Genomic DNA, 20,216 nt, shown 5'->3' on the forward strand with positions numbered 1-20,216 from the left:
ATCCGTCATCTGTCAGCAAGCATCCTCTGTTTGAAGCAGTGTGCCCTGTAAATATTCTCATTTCCTGTGTGTGCTGAGACTTGGAAAAGATTGGGAAGCACTGGACTATGCTAACTGGATTTTTAAAAGACTGTTGCCAGAAATTTGCCTCTTGACAGTTCATCAATTTTAGTGATAAAATCCTTGTGGATTTTTAGTTAAGACTCGTTGTTGAGCTGCTATAGACTGCTTTTGGAATCTGTAAACAGCTTGTGTGGGCAGAGCTGTCCTTGTTGTCCTTGATTAAAGCTTTCTTGAGATAAGGAACCAGACCTCTGAGTTTCTTAGTTCCCACTAGTTCCAAGTAGCTACTTGCCAGCTTCCTTATGTGGGCAGAGATGGTGGGCTAAGACAGCATTGGGACAGACACACCCTCTCCCATTTACCTTACCTAACTAACATTGTCTGGAGTCTGGCCTGTGGTGTTTACTTCTAGTAGGTTCTTTCTCTAGAAATGCTTGAATATGACTAGCAGAGTGGTTTAATGTAAAAATTTTCTCAGTTTTTTTAAAACTTTGAACAAGTTCTCACTCATAGGTGGGAGTTGAACAGTGAGAACACGTGGACACAGGGAGGGGAACATCACACACCAGGGCCTGTCAGGGGGTGAGGGTCAAGGGGAGGGATAGCATTAGTAGAAATGCCTAATGTAGATGATGGGTTGATGGGTGCAGCAAACCACCATGGCACGTGTATACCTGTGTAACAAACCTGCACGTTCTGCACATGTATCCCAGAACTTAAAAGAAAAATCTTTTGAACAAAATCATTTTACTCTTTTTTTTTTTTTTTTTGCCTATTGTAGATATGACATAAAATGTAAACATTATAGAAATTAATTATGTAGAAAGTAAGTTCCTTGAAATTTATCTCTTCAAAGACAGTCACTTTCAGCAGTTTGGTATATATTCCCAGAGTTTTCTATATAAACATTAACTTTAAAAAAAATTTAACAAAAAGGGACTTATATGGGACATGATGATAGGTTTTTTTTTTACTTAGTAATGTACCTTGACCGTGTCTGGATCTTAGTACTCATAGATCTGACATATTAGTTTAAAGGCAACATAGCCTCCCTGGGTATGGTGGTGCCATAGTTTATTTCCTGTCAGTGGGCATTAGGGTTGTTTCTGAGTTTTTGTTGTTACGAACAGATCTGCAGTGGACATTCTTTAGCATTGTGTGTCCTTGTTAGGTGTTTCTGCAGGATAATTCCTAGAAATGGAAGTCCTAGGTCAAAGTGGATGAATATTTGACATTGTAATAGATACTAATAAATTGGTTTTGAATAAAAAGTGATGTATCTACTTTATTATCCTACCAAAATGAATGAAAGTGTTCATTTTCCTACATGCTTCTACACTGTAGATAATTTTTGTCTATCTGAATGTCTTAGTCTGTTTTTGCTGCTGTAACACAATACCAGAGACTAGGTAATTTATAAAGATAAGAAATTTATTTCTTACAGTTGTGGAGGCTGGGAAGTCCAAGATCCAGGGGCTGCATCTGGCCAGGACCTTCTTGATACATGAAGGGCGTGATGGAAGGGCAAAGGGTGGGGAGCAGCGGGGAGGGAAGAGAAGAGGAGGAGAAAGGAAGAAAAGAGGGCAGAGCCCTTGCAGTCTGATTGCCTCTGCAGGGCCCCGTGTCTTAGTATGTTGCAATAGCAATTACATTTCAACATGAGTTTGGAAGGGGATATTCATTCAAACCATAGCACATATGGACAAAAAAAGGGTGTAGAAAAAGCCAGAAGTTGCTTTTTCCCTTTTCACAACTTAGATTTATGATCTTTTTATATATTTTTGTTATTCATAATTTCTTTTTGAAGCAAGTTCCCTGGCCCCCCACAGTAGCTCATGCCTGTATTCCTAGTGCTTTGGGAGACCAAGGCAGGAGGATCACTTGAGCCCAGGAGTACAAGGCTGCATTGCGCTATGATTGTATCACTGTACTCCAGCCTGGGCAACAGAGGACACTCTCTAAAATAAATAAAAATAAAACAAGTTTCCTGTTTATATCCTTTATTCATTTTTCTTTTTTTTAATCTTAGTGAAGTTAAACCCTTTATATTTCAGTCATCTGTCTGATATGTCTGTTAATGTAGGTTATGAATATCTTTCCCTAGATTGCTTCTTTTAACTGTTTATGATGTCTTGTTTGTGGGAAGTTTTAAAGTATTTTTGTGGCAAAATCATTTAATCTTTTTCTTTATTACATTTGGGTTTCATGTCTTCGTGAAGATTTGTCCCATGACTTAAAAAACAGTTCTGTAGGCCGGGCGCGGTGGCTCACGCCTGTAATCCCAGCACTTTGGGGGGCCGAGGCGGGTGGATCACCAGATCAGGAGATCGAGACCATCCTGGTTAACACGGTGAAACCCTGTCTGTACTAAAAATACAAAAAATTAGCCAGGCGTGGTGGCGGGCGCCTGTAGTACCGGCTACTCTGGAGGCTGAGGCATGAGAATGGCGTGAACCCGGGAGGTAGAGCTTGCAGTGAGCCAAGATCACGCCACTGCACTCCAGCCTGGTTGTGGTGAGCCACCGCACCCGGCTACTTAGTACTTTTCTCAGCTAACATCTTTATTTTTGTCAGTGTTCTCTTGCCCTGTGATGGGAATGTGATGTATCTTGCCTGTTGAAGAACTAAAACCTCTGAAGAAAACCCAGAGGGTTACGGGAAGAGTGGCATTGATGATTTGGGGACTTAATTCATTCTGAGTTAGTATAAGTTAAAGGGTTACTGTGTATTATGTTGAGAGTTTTAACTGCTGTCCTTGGGGTTAGAACAGAGATGTAGAATTATATAGTGAAAAGAATTTTCTAAAAGAAGGGAATAGGGACAATCTGTATCATGCATTTAAGTCACAAGGATGTTGTGAACATAAAAGATACTCATGAAGGCTGTGCGCGGTGGCTCATGCCTGTAATTCCAGCACTTTGGGAGGCCGAGGTGGGCGATCACAAGGTCAAGAGATCGAGACCTGAGGTCAGGAGTTCAAGACCAACCTGACCAATATGATGAAACCCCGTCTCTACTAAAAATACAAAAATTAGCCAGGTGTGGTGACACACACCTGTAGTCCCGGCTACTTGGGAGTCTGAGGCAGGAGAATCACTTGAACCCAGGAGGCGGAGGTTGCAGTGAGCCGGGATCACACCACTGCACTCCAGCCTAGGTAACAGAGCGAGACTCTGTTTCAAAAAAGAAAGAAAAAAAGTGTGTGTGTGTCTCCTCTTCTCTCCGCAGCTCACTCTTTGATCATTTTCATCTGTTTGTTGTTGTTGTTTTTACAGCATCTAGCTCTTGGCTTTTTTTTTTTTTTTTTTTTTAAGCTTTTTTATAAAGTAGATTTTCGTTCCTTGCATTGTTTCTCTTTCTTTTTGGGGTTCTTTCTTGTTAACCTCTCTTTCATGTAGAGACTTTCTGTGGTAGTCTGGTAGCCTCTGGTTGTCGGTACCTAATGTGGAGCCCTAAGCGTCTGATCACAAGCTGTGTTTGTATGAATAGGACATGTTTGACCACAGAGCTTTCCTATTGGGAGTTGTCTGGTGCTTTTATTGAAGACCCCAGATATTTGTGTCCTTAGATTTCTGAGAGTATTCAGTTTCTCTAGATAAGAACCTTCTCTTCTGCCTGGGAGGAACAGATGATCCCACCCCTCAATCACTGAGTCCTCCCCCTCCTGCATTTTCATCTGGTGCTTCACTCCTGTCCTCTCTCTACTAGGCCTATTGAAACCCCATTTCTTCATCCTGGGGTGTGTGAAACTTCCTGAGACTTTGCATAAATGGTTATATGTTTAGTCACGAGTTTGTTGGTAAAGACTATGTTAACAACTTTACAGAAAGTTTGGAGAATAGAGAAGAAAAAAACCCCCACAATCCTAATATTCTGAATACCATTTTCGTTTTTGTGTATTTTCCGTATACATGTTTTTTCAACATATATTTGATTATAATTTTGTATCTTGTTTTTTCCGCCCTTGGAATTTTATCCAAAGCAGTTTTCTATGTTGCCACTAATCATCATAATTGTTCGTTTCAGTGGTTATGTACAATGCCATTGATGAGAACAGCAGTTCTCAAACATTTCTGTCTCAGAACTCCTTTAAACTGAAAATTGAGGCCGGGCGTGGTGACTCAACACCTGTAATCCCAGCGGTTTGGGAGGCCGAGAAGGGTGGATCATGAGGTCAGGAGATTGAGACCATCCTGGCTAACATGGTGAAACCCCGTCTCTACTAAAAATACAAAAACAAAATTAGCTGGGCGAGGTGGCGGGCACCTGTAGTCCCAGCTACCAGGAGGCTGAGGCAGAAGAATGGCGTGAACCTGGGAAGCGGAGCTTTCAGTGAGCCGAGATTGTGCCACTGTACTTCAGCCTGGGTGACAGAGCGAGACCCTGTCTCATAAATAAATAAATAAATAAATGGAAAATTGAGAACTCCCCAAAGCTTTTATTTATTAGGGTTATATGTATTGATAGCTGCTGAATTAGAAGTTATTACTTAGGAACTTAAAATATATATTAATTCATTAAAAATAATCCTATTACATGGTAATGAAGTAACATATTTTTATGAAAAACAACTATTTTCCAAAGCAAATTATTGAGAAGAGTGACATTGTTTAAATTTTTTGCAAAGCCCTTTAATGTCTGGCCTAATAGAAGTTAGCTGGGTTCCTGTGTCTACTCTGCATTCCCACTATTTCAATATGTTGTTTTGGTTGAAGTGTGTGAAGAAATGTAGCTACAGAAGGAAGGGAGTATATTAATACCCTTTTCAGGTGATTGTGGATATCGTTCTTTGACATTATACCAAAACTCAGCAAGTAGTTTCTTGGGGGTAGGTAGACAGTGGTGAATTGAATTTTTATTCAAAACAACTGTAGTCACTGACAAAAAAATGTTAAAACCCAGAATGATTTGCTTCAATTAAAAATTAATTATATCCCAAGAGCAGGGGTCTACCAGGTTGTCTTAGGGGAGGGGTGAACTGGCCCAGGTCGGAAATGGAGCAGGTCAAAACTCCCCTGCTGATCAGGGTGATGGGGATTGGGATCAAGATTGCTCCTGTGAATAGCCATTGCCTGCAGAACATAGTGAGATCCTGTCTCTTAAGAAAAAGAAACAGAAACTTTTGGAAACAAACAGACAAGAGTGAAAGAAAGCCTTGGTGTAAGATATAATTTACATATTCTATATAAGATATAGACTACATATATAACTAAAAAAGCATAAAAACAGTCAGCATGCTTTTAGTACAACCTGGAGGTATAGTTAATGTGCGGGAAAAAAGCTCCATATAAACCTAATCCCTATACATAAAAAGTCACTTAATTCCACAGTTTTGAACATTTTGTTTTTCTTTTTGAGATAGGGTCTTGCTCTGTCGCCCAGTCTGGAGTGCAGTGGTGCAATCTCACCTCACTGCAGCTCTCTACCTCCTGAGCCCAAGCAATCCTTCCACCTCAGCCTCCTGAGTAGCTGGGACCAGAGGTGTGTGCCACCACATCTGGCTGATTTTTTGTATTTTCTTTAGAGACGAAGCATCCCCATGTTGCTCAGGCTGGTCTTGAACTCCTGGGCTGAAGTGATCCTTCCACCTGGGCCTCCCAAAGTGCTGGGATTAAAGGGATGAGCCACCACACCTGGCCAACACTTTGTGTGTGTGGGGGGGGGGGGGTAAAATACATGCAACATGAAAGTTATAATTTTAACCCTTTTTTAAGTGTGTGGTTCAGTGACATCAAGTATATGTACATTTGTTGGGCAACCATCACCACTATTCATTTCCAGGCAGATAGTTAATACTTATTTTTTTTGTGGTTTCTATATTTGCAAATTTACCTGTTCGATAAAATTTATTTGTAACCCCAAAATCAGTACAGTGCTTTGGTAATCCTTTTTGGACATATGCAGAACGGTGAAAAATATGCACATCCCTAGCTGAGGTTCAACAAGGGGACACTTTGCTTTCTTATTTCAGTCTTCATGCTGTAAACCAGTGTCTTTTTTGTGATCTATTTAATGCCTTTTTTTTTTTTCATTTTTGTACTTTTTGTTGATGATTTTGCTATTTAAAATGGGCCCCAATCTTACTGCTGAAGTGCTGTCTAGTCTTCCTAATGCATACTTGAGTGAAACTTACCTAACACGTGCGTTTTCTTTCTAAGGCATCTCATGGCCTTGCCGTGGATAAAACTCTAGACAGTTGAGTTTTTCCTTGCACTGTGTATGGCTGTGATGCTTTACAAAGAAGATGCATGTGTTAGAAGTTTCACTCAGTGCGTTACAGTGCTGTGGCTGTGAATTCAGTGTTAACCAATCATATATAGTAAAGAAGGTGTTCTTAAACAGACACAAACATAAAACAAACTTATGTATTGATCAGTTGATGCAAAATGTTGTGACCAGAGGCTTGCAGAAACCTAATCCCCTAGAAGCAATGATTTAGTATTCACCAATTCAATGAGCACAGTAACTTCATAGAATGAACAACCAGAATTGACTGTAGCTCCTTTTTTGAAAGAAGAGGCTTAATTATGGAGAAAGACATCAGGAAAAATCACAGGCTTTCCTCATTTGTGTGATTTTTCATTCTGTTCCTGTCTTCAAGAGTGGAGCCCTAAGAAGAAAACTGAGAACTCCCAGTAAATAGGTAACGAGTGCCTGGCTTAGCCTCATAGAGGCCAGAGGAACATTGGCCTTTACACTGGGACATTCCACACACATAACGCAGAGTTGTTTTCTATGGACAGTTGAGTTTTTCCTTTTCCAAGCATATTCTAGGGTTGGCTTTCTGTGCCCTACTACATGTGCCACTGTACTGCTGTCAGATTTTTATCTCCCAGAAATTCTTTGAAGTCACTTGTCTTCTGGTGGCACCCCTTCCCTTCTCTTGGCCATTCTTTGTCATTTGGTCTTTGTTCTTCAGTTGGGCCTATCAGGTGTTAGGAGAGAGAAATGCATGTGATCAGTATGCCATCTTTAACCAGTGTCCTCATTATGGTTATGAAAATAAGTTTTCATGTAATTATTTTTATTCAAGTTACATATTACACACAGTTTAAAGAGTCAAGACTTGTTACAAAGCAGTCCCCTAGACTCACCTGTTTCCTTGTCTCCCAAGATGGCCACTTTTAATCTGTTAAAATGATTCTTTAGTCTTTTAAATGATTCTTTCATGCTTTATAACATCCTTGTAGTCTTACTTGTTTTTCAGGTTTAGGCATTATCTATTGACATTTTATTTAAAGTCATCATTGACTTTAAAAAACACAAAAACTCTTTACTGAAATGTAAATGTTGGGTGCAATGGCTCATGTCTGAATCCCAGCACTTTGGGAGGCCGAGGCAGGTGGATTACCTGAAGTCAGGAGTTCGAGACCAGCCTGACCAACATGGTGAAACCCTGTCTCTATTAAAAATACAAAAATTAGTTGGGCATGGTGTGTGTGCCTGTAGTCCCAGCTACTTGAGAGGCTGAGACAGGAGAATTGCTTGAACCCAGGAGGCGGAGGTTGCAGTGAGCTGAGATCGCGCCACTGCGTTCCAGCCTGGGTGACAGAGCGAGACTCCATTTCAAAAAAAAAAAAACAAAAAGAAACGTAACACACATAAAAAGTGCCCAAATCATAAGTGTACAGCTTGATGAATTATCACAAAGTAAACACATTTGAATAACCATGACCCAGGCAAAAAATATACTGTGACCCACACCCTAAAAGCCTCCCTTTGGCCTCCTTCAGATCTCTTCACTACCCCACCTCTTCAGGTGAACCACTGTGCCACCTTCTAATACCATAGGTTTTGTCTGTCCTTTTAACATTGTACTAATAGAATGTTAGAGTATATTAATAATAGTGTATTATTTTGTGTCTATTTCTTTTACTCTATTTCATGCTTGTGATATTCTTCCATGTTGAGGTTTTCATTTGTAACCAACTATTGTAGTTGTTTGACTTGGTCTCCATTTGCTATGGATTGAATTGTATGCCTCAAAATTCCTATGTGTAAGCCCTAACCCCCAGTGTGACTGTATTTGGTGATAGAGTCTTTATAGAAGGTTAAGTGAAGTTGTAAGTATGAACGCCGGTTGATAGGATTAGTGTTACTACATGAAGAGACACCAGAGAGGTAGCTTTCTCCACCACATGAGAACACAGGGGAGAGGGTGGCCATCAGCAAGCCAGGAAGAAGGTCCCCTCAGAACTGTGAGAAAATAAATTACTGTTAAGTCCCACAGTGTGTGGTATTTTGGTTATGGCAGCCCATGCTGACTAATGCATCATTCTTCAGGCCACTCTGTCCCCCTAAAGGACTTGGAGTCTTTTTTTTTTTTTTTGCCTCCTCTTTTAGTGGCTGTGAATGCTGTAACACTTTCAGAAGCAGGGTGTTAGGATCTTTTGACCGTTAGTGAACCAACAGAAAGCGGAAGATAAGGATTTTTCTCCAGTGAGTGTTTGCTGTGAATCTGTTGGGAGAAGCCCTTCTCATGTATGAGCTGTCTCTATCCCTATTTTGTAATTTTCCACTTTCCTGCTGGCATCAGAGTGAATGTAAATGGAATTTCCCAGAAATTTCCACAGCAAGTGGCTTTCTCACTTAGTGAGCCCCCTTGGTGTTTGTTATGTCTCCCTTTACCCAACCCCACAATCACTGGAATGAAGGGGTGGTCTTCTCTCCAGTCTATACCTTTCTGAGGCACTGCAGTTGGGTATACCCCAGTTACCACTTGTTTTGGTGACCCCAAGGTTTCAGCTTTGCCTGAGCTCTCCAGGCTCCAGCTCTGGGCCAAGGTGATTTTGGTGGAGTCATCCCAGCAGGGAGCTAGGAGGAAGAAGAGATTAGGAACTCCCGCTCAGGCTTCTTTGCTGCACATACACATGTCACATCAAATGATGATGTTTCACTCTGGGGACATGGTTGCTTTTGATAAAATGACTTTTCTACAGTTTGGTTAAGCTGAATGAAACATTTGAGCTCCTATTTTTGTTTCAGATGCTATTGAATAGCTGTATCTGAAGATAAACGTGTGTAAGAACAGAATCAGGCCAGGCAAGATGGCTCATGCCTGTAATTCCAGCACTTTGGGAGGCTGAGGTGGGCAGATCACCTGAGGTCAGGAGTTCAAGACCAGCCTGGCCAACATGGTGAAACCCTGTCTCTACTAAAAAAATACAAAAATTAGCTGGGCATAGTGGCATGTACCCATAATCCCAGCTACTTAGGGGAGGCCAAGGCAAGAGAATCGCTTGAACCCGGGAGGCGGAGGTTGCAGTGAGCCAAGATCATGCCACTGCGCTACAGCCTGGGCAACAGAGCGAGACCCTGTCTCAAGAAAAAGAAAAAAAAAAAAAACCAGAATCAGAATCTTTGGAATAGTGACCAGATGCTGTGGCTCACGCCTGTAATCCTAGCATTTCGGGAGGCTGAGGTGGGCAGATCTCTTGAGCCCAGGAGTTTGAGACCAGCCTGGTTAAAATAAGGAGACCTCATTTCTACAAAAAAATTAGCGGGACGTGGTGGCATGTGCCTGTAGTTCTATCTACTCAAGAGGCTGAGGTGGGAGGATCATCTGAGCCTGGGGAAGTCGAGGCTGCAGTGAACTGTGATCATGTCACTGCACTCCAACCTGGACAACAGAGTGAGACCTCATCTCAAAAAAAAAAAAAGAAAAAAAAATCTTTAGAATAGGAGGAGGATATTGAGCAGGACCCTGAGAAACTAGTGATTAAGAGTCCAGGTGTGAAAATAGAAACCAGGTCTCAGGAGCTCAGAGAGAAGAACTGGAAAGATAGCATCTTTGATGGATTTGGCCATGAGGAGGAGGAAGAATAAAACAGAATGGAGGCCAGAAAAGAGTATGTATGTCTAAGGGTTTATTTGGAATTGGGAGATCCAGGTATACCATGTAAAATTGCTTATGAAGGTAAAGTTTGAAGAAAATTCATTCCACTTTGAGCTATGTAATTTTTAAAACCACTTTATCTGTTAAAACACCAGAAGCCCTGTTTCTTGGTTACTAATTATGAGTATTCAAGGCCTCAGATCAACTCAGCATTTATTTTTATTTATTTTATTTTTTATTTTTATTTTATTTTATTTTTTGCATTTTTAGTAGAGACGGGGTTTCACCGTGTTAGCCAGGATGGTCTCGATCTCCTGACCTCGTGATCCACCCGCCTTGGTTTGAGATGGAGTCTTGCTCTCTTGCCATACTGGAGTGCAGTGGCACGATCTCGGCTCACTGCAACCTCCACCTCCCAGATTCAAGTAATTCTCCTGCCTTAGCCTCCCGAGTAGCTGGGATTACAGGCCCGTGCCGCCATGCCTAGCTAATTTTTTGTAGTTTTAGTAGAGATGGGGTTTATCATGTTGGCCAGGATGGTCTCTTATCTTCTGACTTCATGATCTGCCTGCCTCGGCCTCCCAAAGTGCTGAGACTACAGGCGTGAGCCACCATGCCTGACCTATTTATTTATTTATTTAATTTGATGGAATCTCATTCTTTTGCCCAAGCTGGAGTGCAGTGGCACCATCTTGGCTCACTATAACCTCCATCTCCAGGTTTCAAGTGATTTTCCTGCCTCAGCCTTTCAAGTAGCTGGTGGGATTATAGGCATCCGCCACCAAGCCTGGCTAATTTTTGTGTTTTTAGTAGAGACAGGGTTTCACCATGTAGGCCAGGCTGGTCTCAAACTCCTGACCTCGGGTGATCCACCCACCTCGGCCTCCCAAAGTGCTGGGATTACAGGCATGAGCCACCACACCCAGACAACTCAGCGTTTATTGAGTACTCCTTATGTGCCAATTAGGGCTATAAAGACAAGTAAGATGTCTTTTCCCCAGTTGAGATATGCATAAGACAGTTTGTGTTTGCCTGTTTCAGTAGTCAGTATTTTCTTTTGCTTATTCAGTTTCCATTGACACTTATATTTTCCAAATACAAAATTAGAATTCCAACTTTGCGTTTTTCAGGCACACACACTCATTTATTCTACACTCCTTCCCCAGTTCTGATTTGCTTCCTCCTGAAAATGGTGGTGATGGCCCATCCACTCCAGGGTCAGAATTGCTGGGTGCCTTGTTGAAGTGATTTTTTTCTGTAGCTCCTCTGGAGGTTATAGACTCAGGGAATAAGTAATATGGTCAGGTGGAGGCTTTAGACCAAGTTAAAGCAGGGTTTTTAAAACATGGTGTTCATGTACATAGTGCAGCCATTCTCAAAAGTATGGCATGGGGAGATCCCTGGAGGTTTTCTGAGACCCTTTTCAGGAGTCCGCAGAGTCAAAACTATTTTTGTGATACTATTAAAACATTTGCTTTTTTCATTCTCTCTCTCTCAAGTGTAGAGTGGAATTTTCCAGAGGTTCCATGATGTGTGATATCACAACAGATCGAATGCAGAAGCTTGTATGAAAAGTTCATACAATATATATTATTTGTGTTATAATGGGCTTATTGTTATTTTGAAATCAGTTGTTAAATACTTTTTAAAATAATTTCTCAGTTTTTATTTGTATTATGATAAATATTCATTGATACAACCCACATTTGGGGAAATCAGTAATCTTTAAAAGTGTAAAAGGGACCAAAAAGTGTGAGAATGTTTGATGTAGAGAAACTGCAAGCTTCTTCCCTGGACTTTGGCTATAGATGCTTTCTTCAGTAGTGGGTCTTCTGGGCCCAGGTCCTGCAGGATGCCCAGTAGGAAGCAGAGCCTCTTTGATCTTATGGGGGTGGGTTCATTTGCTGTTCTGGAGCTCAGGTGCAAAGCTGTTACTTGATATTCCCTGGTCATGGCAAAGCCTCTCTCCACTTTTCTTCTCTTCTATTGTCACTTCCATTCTTTTCCCATTCTGGATACCCAGAGTCCATAGAAATCATTTTTACCTGACAGCGATGAGCTGACCAGAAGCTATAGAAGCTATAGTACTTCCTATATCCTAATGGTTTTAAAAAATACTGGCTGGGGCATACTAACCCTTTCTGAACAAAGGCTGCTAGGTGACCCTTTTGTTGCCTCTATATATATTCACTTGGTTAGCCCACAGATTGGTTTGGATCTAGTTCCCTTTCCTTCTTTACCTGCCCAAAGGGCTTTTCTATTAAAAAAAAAAAAAAAAAAAGTTTTTAAAGTTTTCAGATTCAATACCCAAGTATTTGTATGCTTATCCATCCCAGAGTCAGCTAAATTTAAAGTGTCAGTAAATTGTAAAGAAAAGATTTGCTACATTGCATATGTTTTTAGAAGTGCTTTCTATGTATAATCTCTCTCTCTCTCCCTCTCTCTCTCTCTCTCTCTCTCTCTCTCTCTCTCTCTCTCGGTTTGGAGGAGATTTTCCCCTTGTCTATAAGTGACTTAAATATAAAATGTTATGACAATACATTTAGTAGTTTGAAGCCCCCAGATTTTCTTTTCTTTTTTTTTTCTTTTAAGTGAAAGCAAGTTTATAAAAGAAGTAAAGAAACAGACCAGGCACTGTGGCTCTCACCTGTAATCCCAGCACTTGGGAAGGCCAAGGCGGGTGGATCACCTGGGGTCAGGAGTTCGAGACCAGCCTGGCCAACATGGTGAAACCCTGTCTCTACTGAAAATACAAAATTAGCCGGGCGTGGTGGTGCGCACCTGTAATCCCAGCTACTCCAGAGGCTGAGGCAGGAGAAACTATTAAAACTTGGGAGACGGAGGTTGCAGTGAGCCGAGATCATGCCACTGCTCTCCAGCCTGGGCAACAGAGGGAGACTGTCTCAAAAAAACAAAAACAGAGGCCGGGCGCGGTGGCTCAAGCCTGTAATCCCGGCACTTTGGGAGGCCGAGACGGGCAGATCACAAGGTCAGGAGATCGAGACCATCCTGGCTAACATGGTGAAACCCCGTCTCTACTAAAAAAAAAATACAAAAAACTAGCCGGGCGCGGTGGCGGTCGCCTGCAGTCCCAGCTACTCGGGAGGCTGAGGCAGGAGAATGGCTTAAACCCGGGAGGCGGAGCTTGCAGTGAGCTGAGATCCGGCCACTGCACTCCAGCCTGGGCGACAGAGTGGGACTCCGTCTCAAAAAAAAAAAAAAAAAGGCCGGGCACGGTGGCTCAAGCCTGTAATCCCAGCACTTTGGGAGGCCGAGACGGGCGGATCACGAGGTCAGGAGATCGAGACCATCCTGGCTAACACGGTGAAACCCCATCTCTACTAAAAAAATACAAAAAAAAAAAATAAGCCGGGCGAGGTGGCGGGCGCCTGTAGTCCCAGCTGCTCGGGAGGCTGAGGCAGGAGAATTGCGCGAACCCGGGAGGCGGAGCTTGCAGTGAGCGGAGATCTGGCCACTGCACTCCAGCCTGGGCGACAGAGCCAGACTCCGTCTCAAAAAAAAAAAAAAAAAAAAAAGGAAAAAAAAAGAAGTAAATCAAAACCAAAGAATGGCTGCTCTATAGAGCAGCAGTATCAGCTGCTTGACTGAGTCTACTTTTAGGTATTTCTTGATTATATGCTAAACAAAGGGTGGATTATTCATGAGCTTTCTGGGAAAAGGGCAGAGATTTCCTGGAACTGAAGCTCCCTCCCCTTTTAGGGAACTGTTTAGGTAACTTCCCACAGTTGCCTTGGCGTTTGTAAACTGTCGTGGTGGTGGTGGGAGTGTCTTTTAGCATGCTGATGCATTATAATTAGTGTATAATGAGGAGTGAGGACGACCAGAGGTCACTTTCATCGCCATCTTGGTTTTGGTGGGTTTTGGCCTGCTTCTTTCTTTACTGCATCCTGTTCTATCAGCAGAGTCTTTGTGACCTGTATCTTGTGCCAAGCTTCTCCTATCTCACCCTGTGAGTAAGAATGCCTAACCTCCTGGGAATGCAGCCCAGTAGGTCTCAGACTTATTTTACCCAGCCCCTTTTCAAGATGGAGTTGCTCTGGGTCAAACACTTCTGACATACTTCCCCCCCTCCCTTAATCCTTAAGAATTGTAGAGGGGGCCGGGCGCGGTGGCTCAAGCCTGTAATCCCAGCACTTTGGGAGGCTGAGACAGGCGGATCACGAGGTCAGGAGATCGAGACCATCCTGGCTAACACAGTGAAACTCTGTCTCTACTAAAAAATACAAAAAACTAGCCAGGCGAGGTGGCGGGCTCCTGTAATCCCAGCTACTCGGGAGGCTGAGGCAGGAGAATGGCATAAACCCGGGAGGCGGAGCTTGTAGTGAGCTGAGATCGGGCCACTGCACTCCAGCCTGGGCTACAGAGCGAGACTCCGTCTCAAAAAAAAAAAAAAAAAAAAAAAAAGGCCGGGTGCGGTGGCTCAAGCCTGTAATCCCAGCACTTTGGGAGGCCGAGACGGGTGGATCACGAGGTCAGGAGATCGAGACCATCCTGGCTAACATGGTGAAACCCCGTCTCTACTAAGAAATACAAAAAAACTAGCCGGGCGAGGTGGCGGACGCCTGTAGTCCCAGCTACTCGGGAGGCTGAGGCTGGAGAATGGCGTGAACCCGGGAGGCGGAGCTTGCAGCGAGCTGAGATCCGGCCACTGCACTCCAGCCTGGGCTACAGAGCGAGACTCCGTCTCAAAAAAAAAAAAAAAAAAAAAAAAAAAGAATTGTAGACAGACAAAGGTCAATTATCTGTAACTTCAAGCCAAATATGGGTGATGATATTCCTGCCTATTAGGGTCTCTTGTATTTAGGGTAGAGAGAAGTTTAGTGAGAAAGCATTGGTATGGAAGCCCTTATTTTCAGTTACACAATTTTATAAAGTTACAATTACAAAGTTAAATTGCTTTTTGTAACCAGCTGAGTTTTAGGTTTTGAGGTTTGCTGCTTGCTTGCTTGCTTCTTAATGCCATATATCTTCGCATTTATCAGTCCATAATTACTACATTCTTAAAATCCATAAATATTTTTTATTCTTTCTAGGTTGCAATAAAAATAATTGACAAAACTCAGTTGAATCCAACAAGTCTACAAAAGGTAAGATTGGTTCAATATCCAGTACTTTTTAAACGATTGTCAGTGCTAATTGCCATCTAATTTGTCCCTTAAATACCTCAACTGTTGTTTTTATTTTATGTTTAATGCCATAAAGCTTCCTATTCCTCAAATGAATGCAAGTTAATCTAGTATATCATAAAAAATTGTTGGGTTATTTTCGGTTGGAGATTATTTTTAAATGTTCTTAACAGCACAAACTAAAGGCTGTGCTTTTTTTTGTACTTTTTAATTGATATAGTTGTGCACGGCTATACTTTTTATTGAATACTCTTAATATTGACTAGAGTTTTTTAAAAATAATACAGTACAAAAATATTTTCATGTAATTGATATTGTGCAAATTTGTACCTTTCTTATAGCTAATACTGAAAATTTTAAAGTGAACACTTTGGCTTCCTTAAACCCTTGAACACCACATCTGATTAAGGAGTGATGATTAATATAAAAGGGAAGTGTTAAAGTAAAACCGAAAGTAGAAAAGCATGTTCATAAAGCAGTATTGCCATTGGTATCATTTAACATAGATCAGGTCTTTGCCCTAGTGCCTTTTAGAATCACCTGGGCAGATTTTTGAAAGTCCTAACACTTACATAATAATGCCTAAGCAATTAGGTTGGGCCCAGACATAGGTATTTCACTCACTAGTAGGACATCAGCAAATAATTAATGATCTTCATAATAAAATTTTTCTAGTTCTTTTTAACTTTGCAAAGTCTTTTTACATACATCATTTGATTTCTAGATTTGACCTATAGTAGTTGAGGGGTACAGAGACCATGAACTGGGAACAGGAAGTACTGAATTTAAGTCCTGGCTCTGCCACTTAGCCAAATGTCTGACCTTGAACAAGGCACTTAACTTTTCTGGACCTTGGGTTTCTCATCTTTTTTTTTTTTTTTTTTTTTTTTTTGAGACGGAGTCTCGCTGTGTCTCCCAGGCTGGAGTGCAGTGGCGTGATCTCGGCTCACTGCAAGCTCCGCCTCCCGGGTTCACGCCATTCTCCCGCCTCAGCCTCCCAAGTAGCTGAGACTACAGGCGCCCGCCACCACGCCCGGCTAGTTTTTTGTATTTTTAGTAGAGACGGGGTTTCACCATGTTAGCCAGGATAGTCTCGATCTCCTGACCTCGTGATCCACCCGCCTCGGCCTCCCAAAGTGCTGGGATTACAGGCTTGAGCCACCGCGCCCGGCCGGGTTTCTCATCTTTAAAGGGAGATAATTTCATCTTATGATGGATGTGAGTATTAATAAAATAATGCATATAAAAGGGCTTTGTAAACTGCATAGCACTGTACAGTTGTGCAATATTTTGATAAGTGCAATGCTCTATATACATTTCTAATGTATTCCTCATGGTTATTTATATCCTGGTAATTTTGAAGCCCTGTCCCTGTTATGTGTGTGGGAGGTGGGTAGGGAGATAGACTTCCTCTGCACTAAAAATGTTATTTCAACAAGTGGTTCTTTGTGATCTGCAACCCATAATGGGCCTTAAGGCTTCTCAAGGTGGACATGAAACATCTAAAAATTCCAGTCCTTTGTCCTGAAGAGTAAATTTTATCTATTTCCTTAAACTTTCATATCTTCAGCTATCTAAGGATTTGGTACTAATAAATACACTAGGGGTTACTACAATTTGATATTCAGAACTAAAATTAACATACAAGGATGTTCACTGAGGGCTCTAATCGAGTATTCTATGATGTTACGTACCTTCCACTATTCATGTGTACCTGGATATAATTGTAATCCTAACAGTTTTCCAGGAAAAATTTTTACTATGGTGTTGTATCGAGTTGGCTGTGGGTTTTCCTTCTTGTTTGCTTGCTTCCTTTATTCTTTTTTTATTTCCTTTTTTTGGTCATGATTTTGCATTGCTGCTCTTCTTTTATTATTTGTCACATCATTATCAGTTTAGTGCATGGTAGTTTGTCTGGTTAGCCCACTAGTGTGATTATGCATATTTGTATCTGAATTAATTTTGGCATATAATAATAATTAAAACTTTAAGATTTGTTTTTAGTATCATTCAAGTATGAACCATTCACAGAAGACTTACTCTAAAGCCAGCTGTATCCCAAGTTAAATAACTTGATAAGTATAATATTTTCAGTTTATAGGGCATTGTTTAAAATTGTGTATATAACTTCATATGCTTATAAAGTAAATTAGAAGCATTTTATATACATTTGTTTCCAGTTCTTTTTCACCAAGTATGTTACCGCCAGCACCTGCCCCCATTTTTCTCCCCCACCAATTTTGCAACAATGTAGAGTGTACCAGGCAACTTTGTCAGCCCTCTTTGGAATAGTCATTCTTGCAGACTTTTTCCTTCTCAGCACCGTTCCTAGTTGTATTACACTTGCTTCAGGAACAGCTCTCTTAGTGATTTAAAGCCGTGGAGCATGCCCTAGCAGCTAACATTCATTGTAAGGAACATTCCGCCATCAGCAGTATGCAATCTGTTTTTACCACCACTACTGAAAAAGGTGGACTGACTCATTCAGGCAGTGTTTGAACACGTGTGTTAAAATATCAGTTTCATTGCAGGCCAGGCGCGGTGGCTCACGCCTGTAATCCCAGCGCTTTGGGAGGCCAAGGCGGGCGGATCACGAGGTCAGGAGATCGAGACCATCCTAGCTAACACGGTGAAACCCTGTCTCTACTAAAAATATAAAAAATTAGCCGGGCGTGATGGCGGGTGCCTGTAGTCCCAGCTGCTCCAGAGGCTGAGGCAGGAGAATGGCATGGGGGCGGAGATTGCAGTGAGCTGAGATCACGCCACTGCGCTCCAGCCTGGGCGACAGAGCGAGACTAGTCTCCAAAAAACAAAAACAAAAAAAAACAAAAAAAAATATCGGTTTCATGATATTCAGGCTTGCACACTGGGTCATGAACATTTACTAAATGCACATATAAGTAAGCGTGAGTTGACTATGTTTGCAAATTGATATTATTTTCACAGATAAGTCTCTTCATTTTTCCTTTGTATTTTTCCAGCCATTGAATTAATAAATGTTAGATTCTGGTGAGAGATTTATTTTTCTCCATTGTTTTTGTACTTTTTTTTAAAGAGATGGGTCTTGCTCTGTTGCCCAGGCTGGCCTTGAACTCCTGGGCTTGAGCAGTCCTTCCACTTCAGCCTCCCAAGTAGCTGGGTCTACAAACGCACACCACAGCAGCTGACTATATACCTTTGAATGTCTCACTACTATATCTGGAATACTATTCTATTCTTAAACATCTTTTAGGTCAGTTTTTTGTTTGTTTTTGGTTTTTTGAGATGGAGTCTTGCTCTGTTGCCCGGGCTGGAGTGCAGTAGCGGGATCTGAGTTGGCTGCAGTCTCCGCCTCTTGGGTTCAAGCAATTCTTCTCCCTCAGCTTCCTGAGTGGCTAGGACTACAGGCTCCTGCCACTACACCTGGCTAATTTTTGTATTTTTAGTAGAGATGGGGGTTTTGCCATGTTAGCCAGGCTGGTCTGGTCTCAAACTCCTGACCTCAGGTGATCCACCTGCCTCAGCCTCCACTTGCTAGGAGTACGCATGTGAGCCACCATGCCCAGGCCAAGGTGGGTGGATCACTTGAGGTCAGGAGTTGAGACCAGCCTGGTCAACATGGTGAAACCTCGTCTCTACTAAAAATACAAAAATTAGTTGGGCGTGGTGGCACACGCCTATAATCCCAGCTTCTCAGGAGGCTGAGGCAGGAGAATTGCTTGAACCCAGGAGGCAACAGAGCAAGATGTTATCTCAAAACAACAACAAGAAGAAATTTGTAACATGTAATGAAATAATTGATTTTTTAAATGTATTTATGATAGCTGGTTAGTTAGCCAACCTTGAGCACGTTCAGGGATGGAGACACACTCCTTCCCGTAGCATCTTGTTTCAGTGTTCAGTGGCTTTGTTATTAGAGCCTTTTCCCCTTCAGACTAGCATCTGTCTTTTAGAAACTTCTACAACACTGTTTACTGTTTTGTCATATGGAGTTATAGTCACTCCAAACATAACCAGCCCTTAGAAGTTGCTATTTTGGGTCTTGTTGATTTTCTCTTCTGCAGAGTAAATCCCCTCAGCCTCATTGGGTACTCCCACAGGCGTTTCGCTCAACAGAAGCCTACTTTATTCCATTCTTGGAATTGTTTTTTTTTTTTCTCCTGCCTGAATTTGTTTGATTCCTGCTAAAATTCATTTAATTGATTTTCTGCCTTAATTCCAGTCTTTTGGGGGATTTTGGAATAATGGGTCATTTGTATTAGCTGCTATGTAAATTGGATATGGATGTCTCCATCCAATTAAAATATTAAACAAGGCAAGAACAAGACTTTTCAATGGAGAATTCATCGAAGTTGATACTGTTGACCCAGTAGTAAAGCATTTTTTGAGTAAGATTTAACCACCATTCTTAAATCTAGACTTAGTAGGACAGAAAGGGAAATCCCTGTGTTTTTAAATTTTAATGAGATTTACAGAGGAAGAAAAAAAGGAACATTAAACACAAATATATGCAGAATACCCAGTAGGATTTATTAAAGCATTATTGACTATAGATTTCATCAGGGTCTTTGTGGGGAAATCCTGCTGATACCCGCCTCAGCCTCCTTCCCTCCCTTCCTTCCATTGGCCTTATCATGATTCTAAAATAGAGCAACACTGCATTCCATGAAATAGAGTAAGTGCTCCTATGGGCTGAGCAGAAGCTGGCTTTAGAGACAGGCAAAGGCTGAAGAAGGCTGAGGCAGGCCAGGCACAATGGCTCACTCCTGTAATCCCAGCACTTTGGGAGCCTGAGGCGAGAGGATCACTTGAGCTCAGGAATTTGAGATCAGCCTAGGCAGCATAGAGAGACCCGTCTCTACCAAATAAAAATTAAATAAATTAACCAGGTGTAGTGGTGTGTATCTGTAGTCCCAATTACTCAGGAGGCTGAGATGGGAGGACCACTTGAGCCTAGAAGTTGAAGGCTGCAGTGAGCTATGATGGTGCCCCTGCATTCCAGCCTGGGCAACAGAGCAAGACCCTCCCTGTCTCAAAAAAAAGTTGAAGCAAAGAACAAATCGTGTACTGGTCTTTTCAGAGTTCCTTTTCTTTGTAAGGCAGGGACAGGGAGACAGAACAACAGACCACAATAGACTACCCCACATAGAAAAGTAACTGATTAGTTAACATCAGGTTACTTCACACTACAT

The 20,216-nt window shown here is 41.8% G+C and overlaps 1 protein-coding gene across 50 annotated transcripts in view; it reads left to right on the forward strand.

Annotated features, from left to right (window-relative positions):
* The window catches only part of MARK3 (microtubule affinity regulating kinase 3), a 119,029-nt gene that overhangs the window by 24,207 nt on the left and 74,606 nt on the right, over window positions 1-20,216 (forward strand). For all 50 annotated transcript variants that reach the window (XM_073998338.1, XM_073998342.1, XM_005562275.4 and 47 more), the window contains one exon: window positions 14,953-15,006. Coding sequence is in view for 26 of the 50 variants with exons in the window: in XM_005562275.4 (XP_005562332.1) it covers window positions 14,953-15,006 (54 nt within the window). In the remaining 24 variants the exon portion in view is untranslated. The remainder of the gene's footprint in view (window positions 1-14,952; window positions 15,007-20,216) is intronic.

Source organism: Macaca fascicularis, chromosome 7, assembly GCF_037993035.2.
Source record: "Macaca fascicularis isolate 582-1 chromosome 7, T2T-MFA8v1.1".
NCBI lineage: Eukaryota > Metazoa > Chordata > Mammalia > Primates > Cercopithecidae > Macaca > Macaca fascicularis.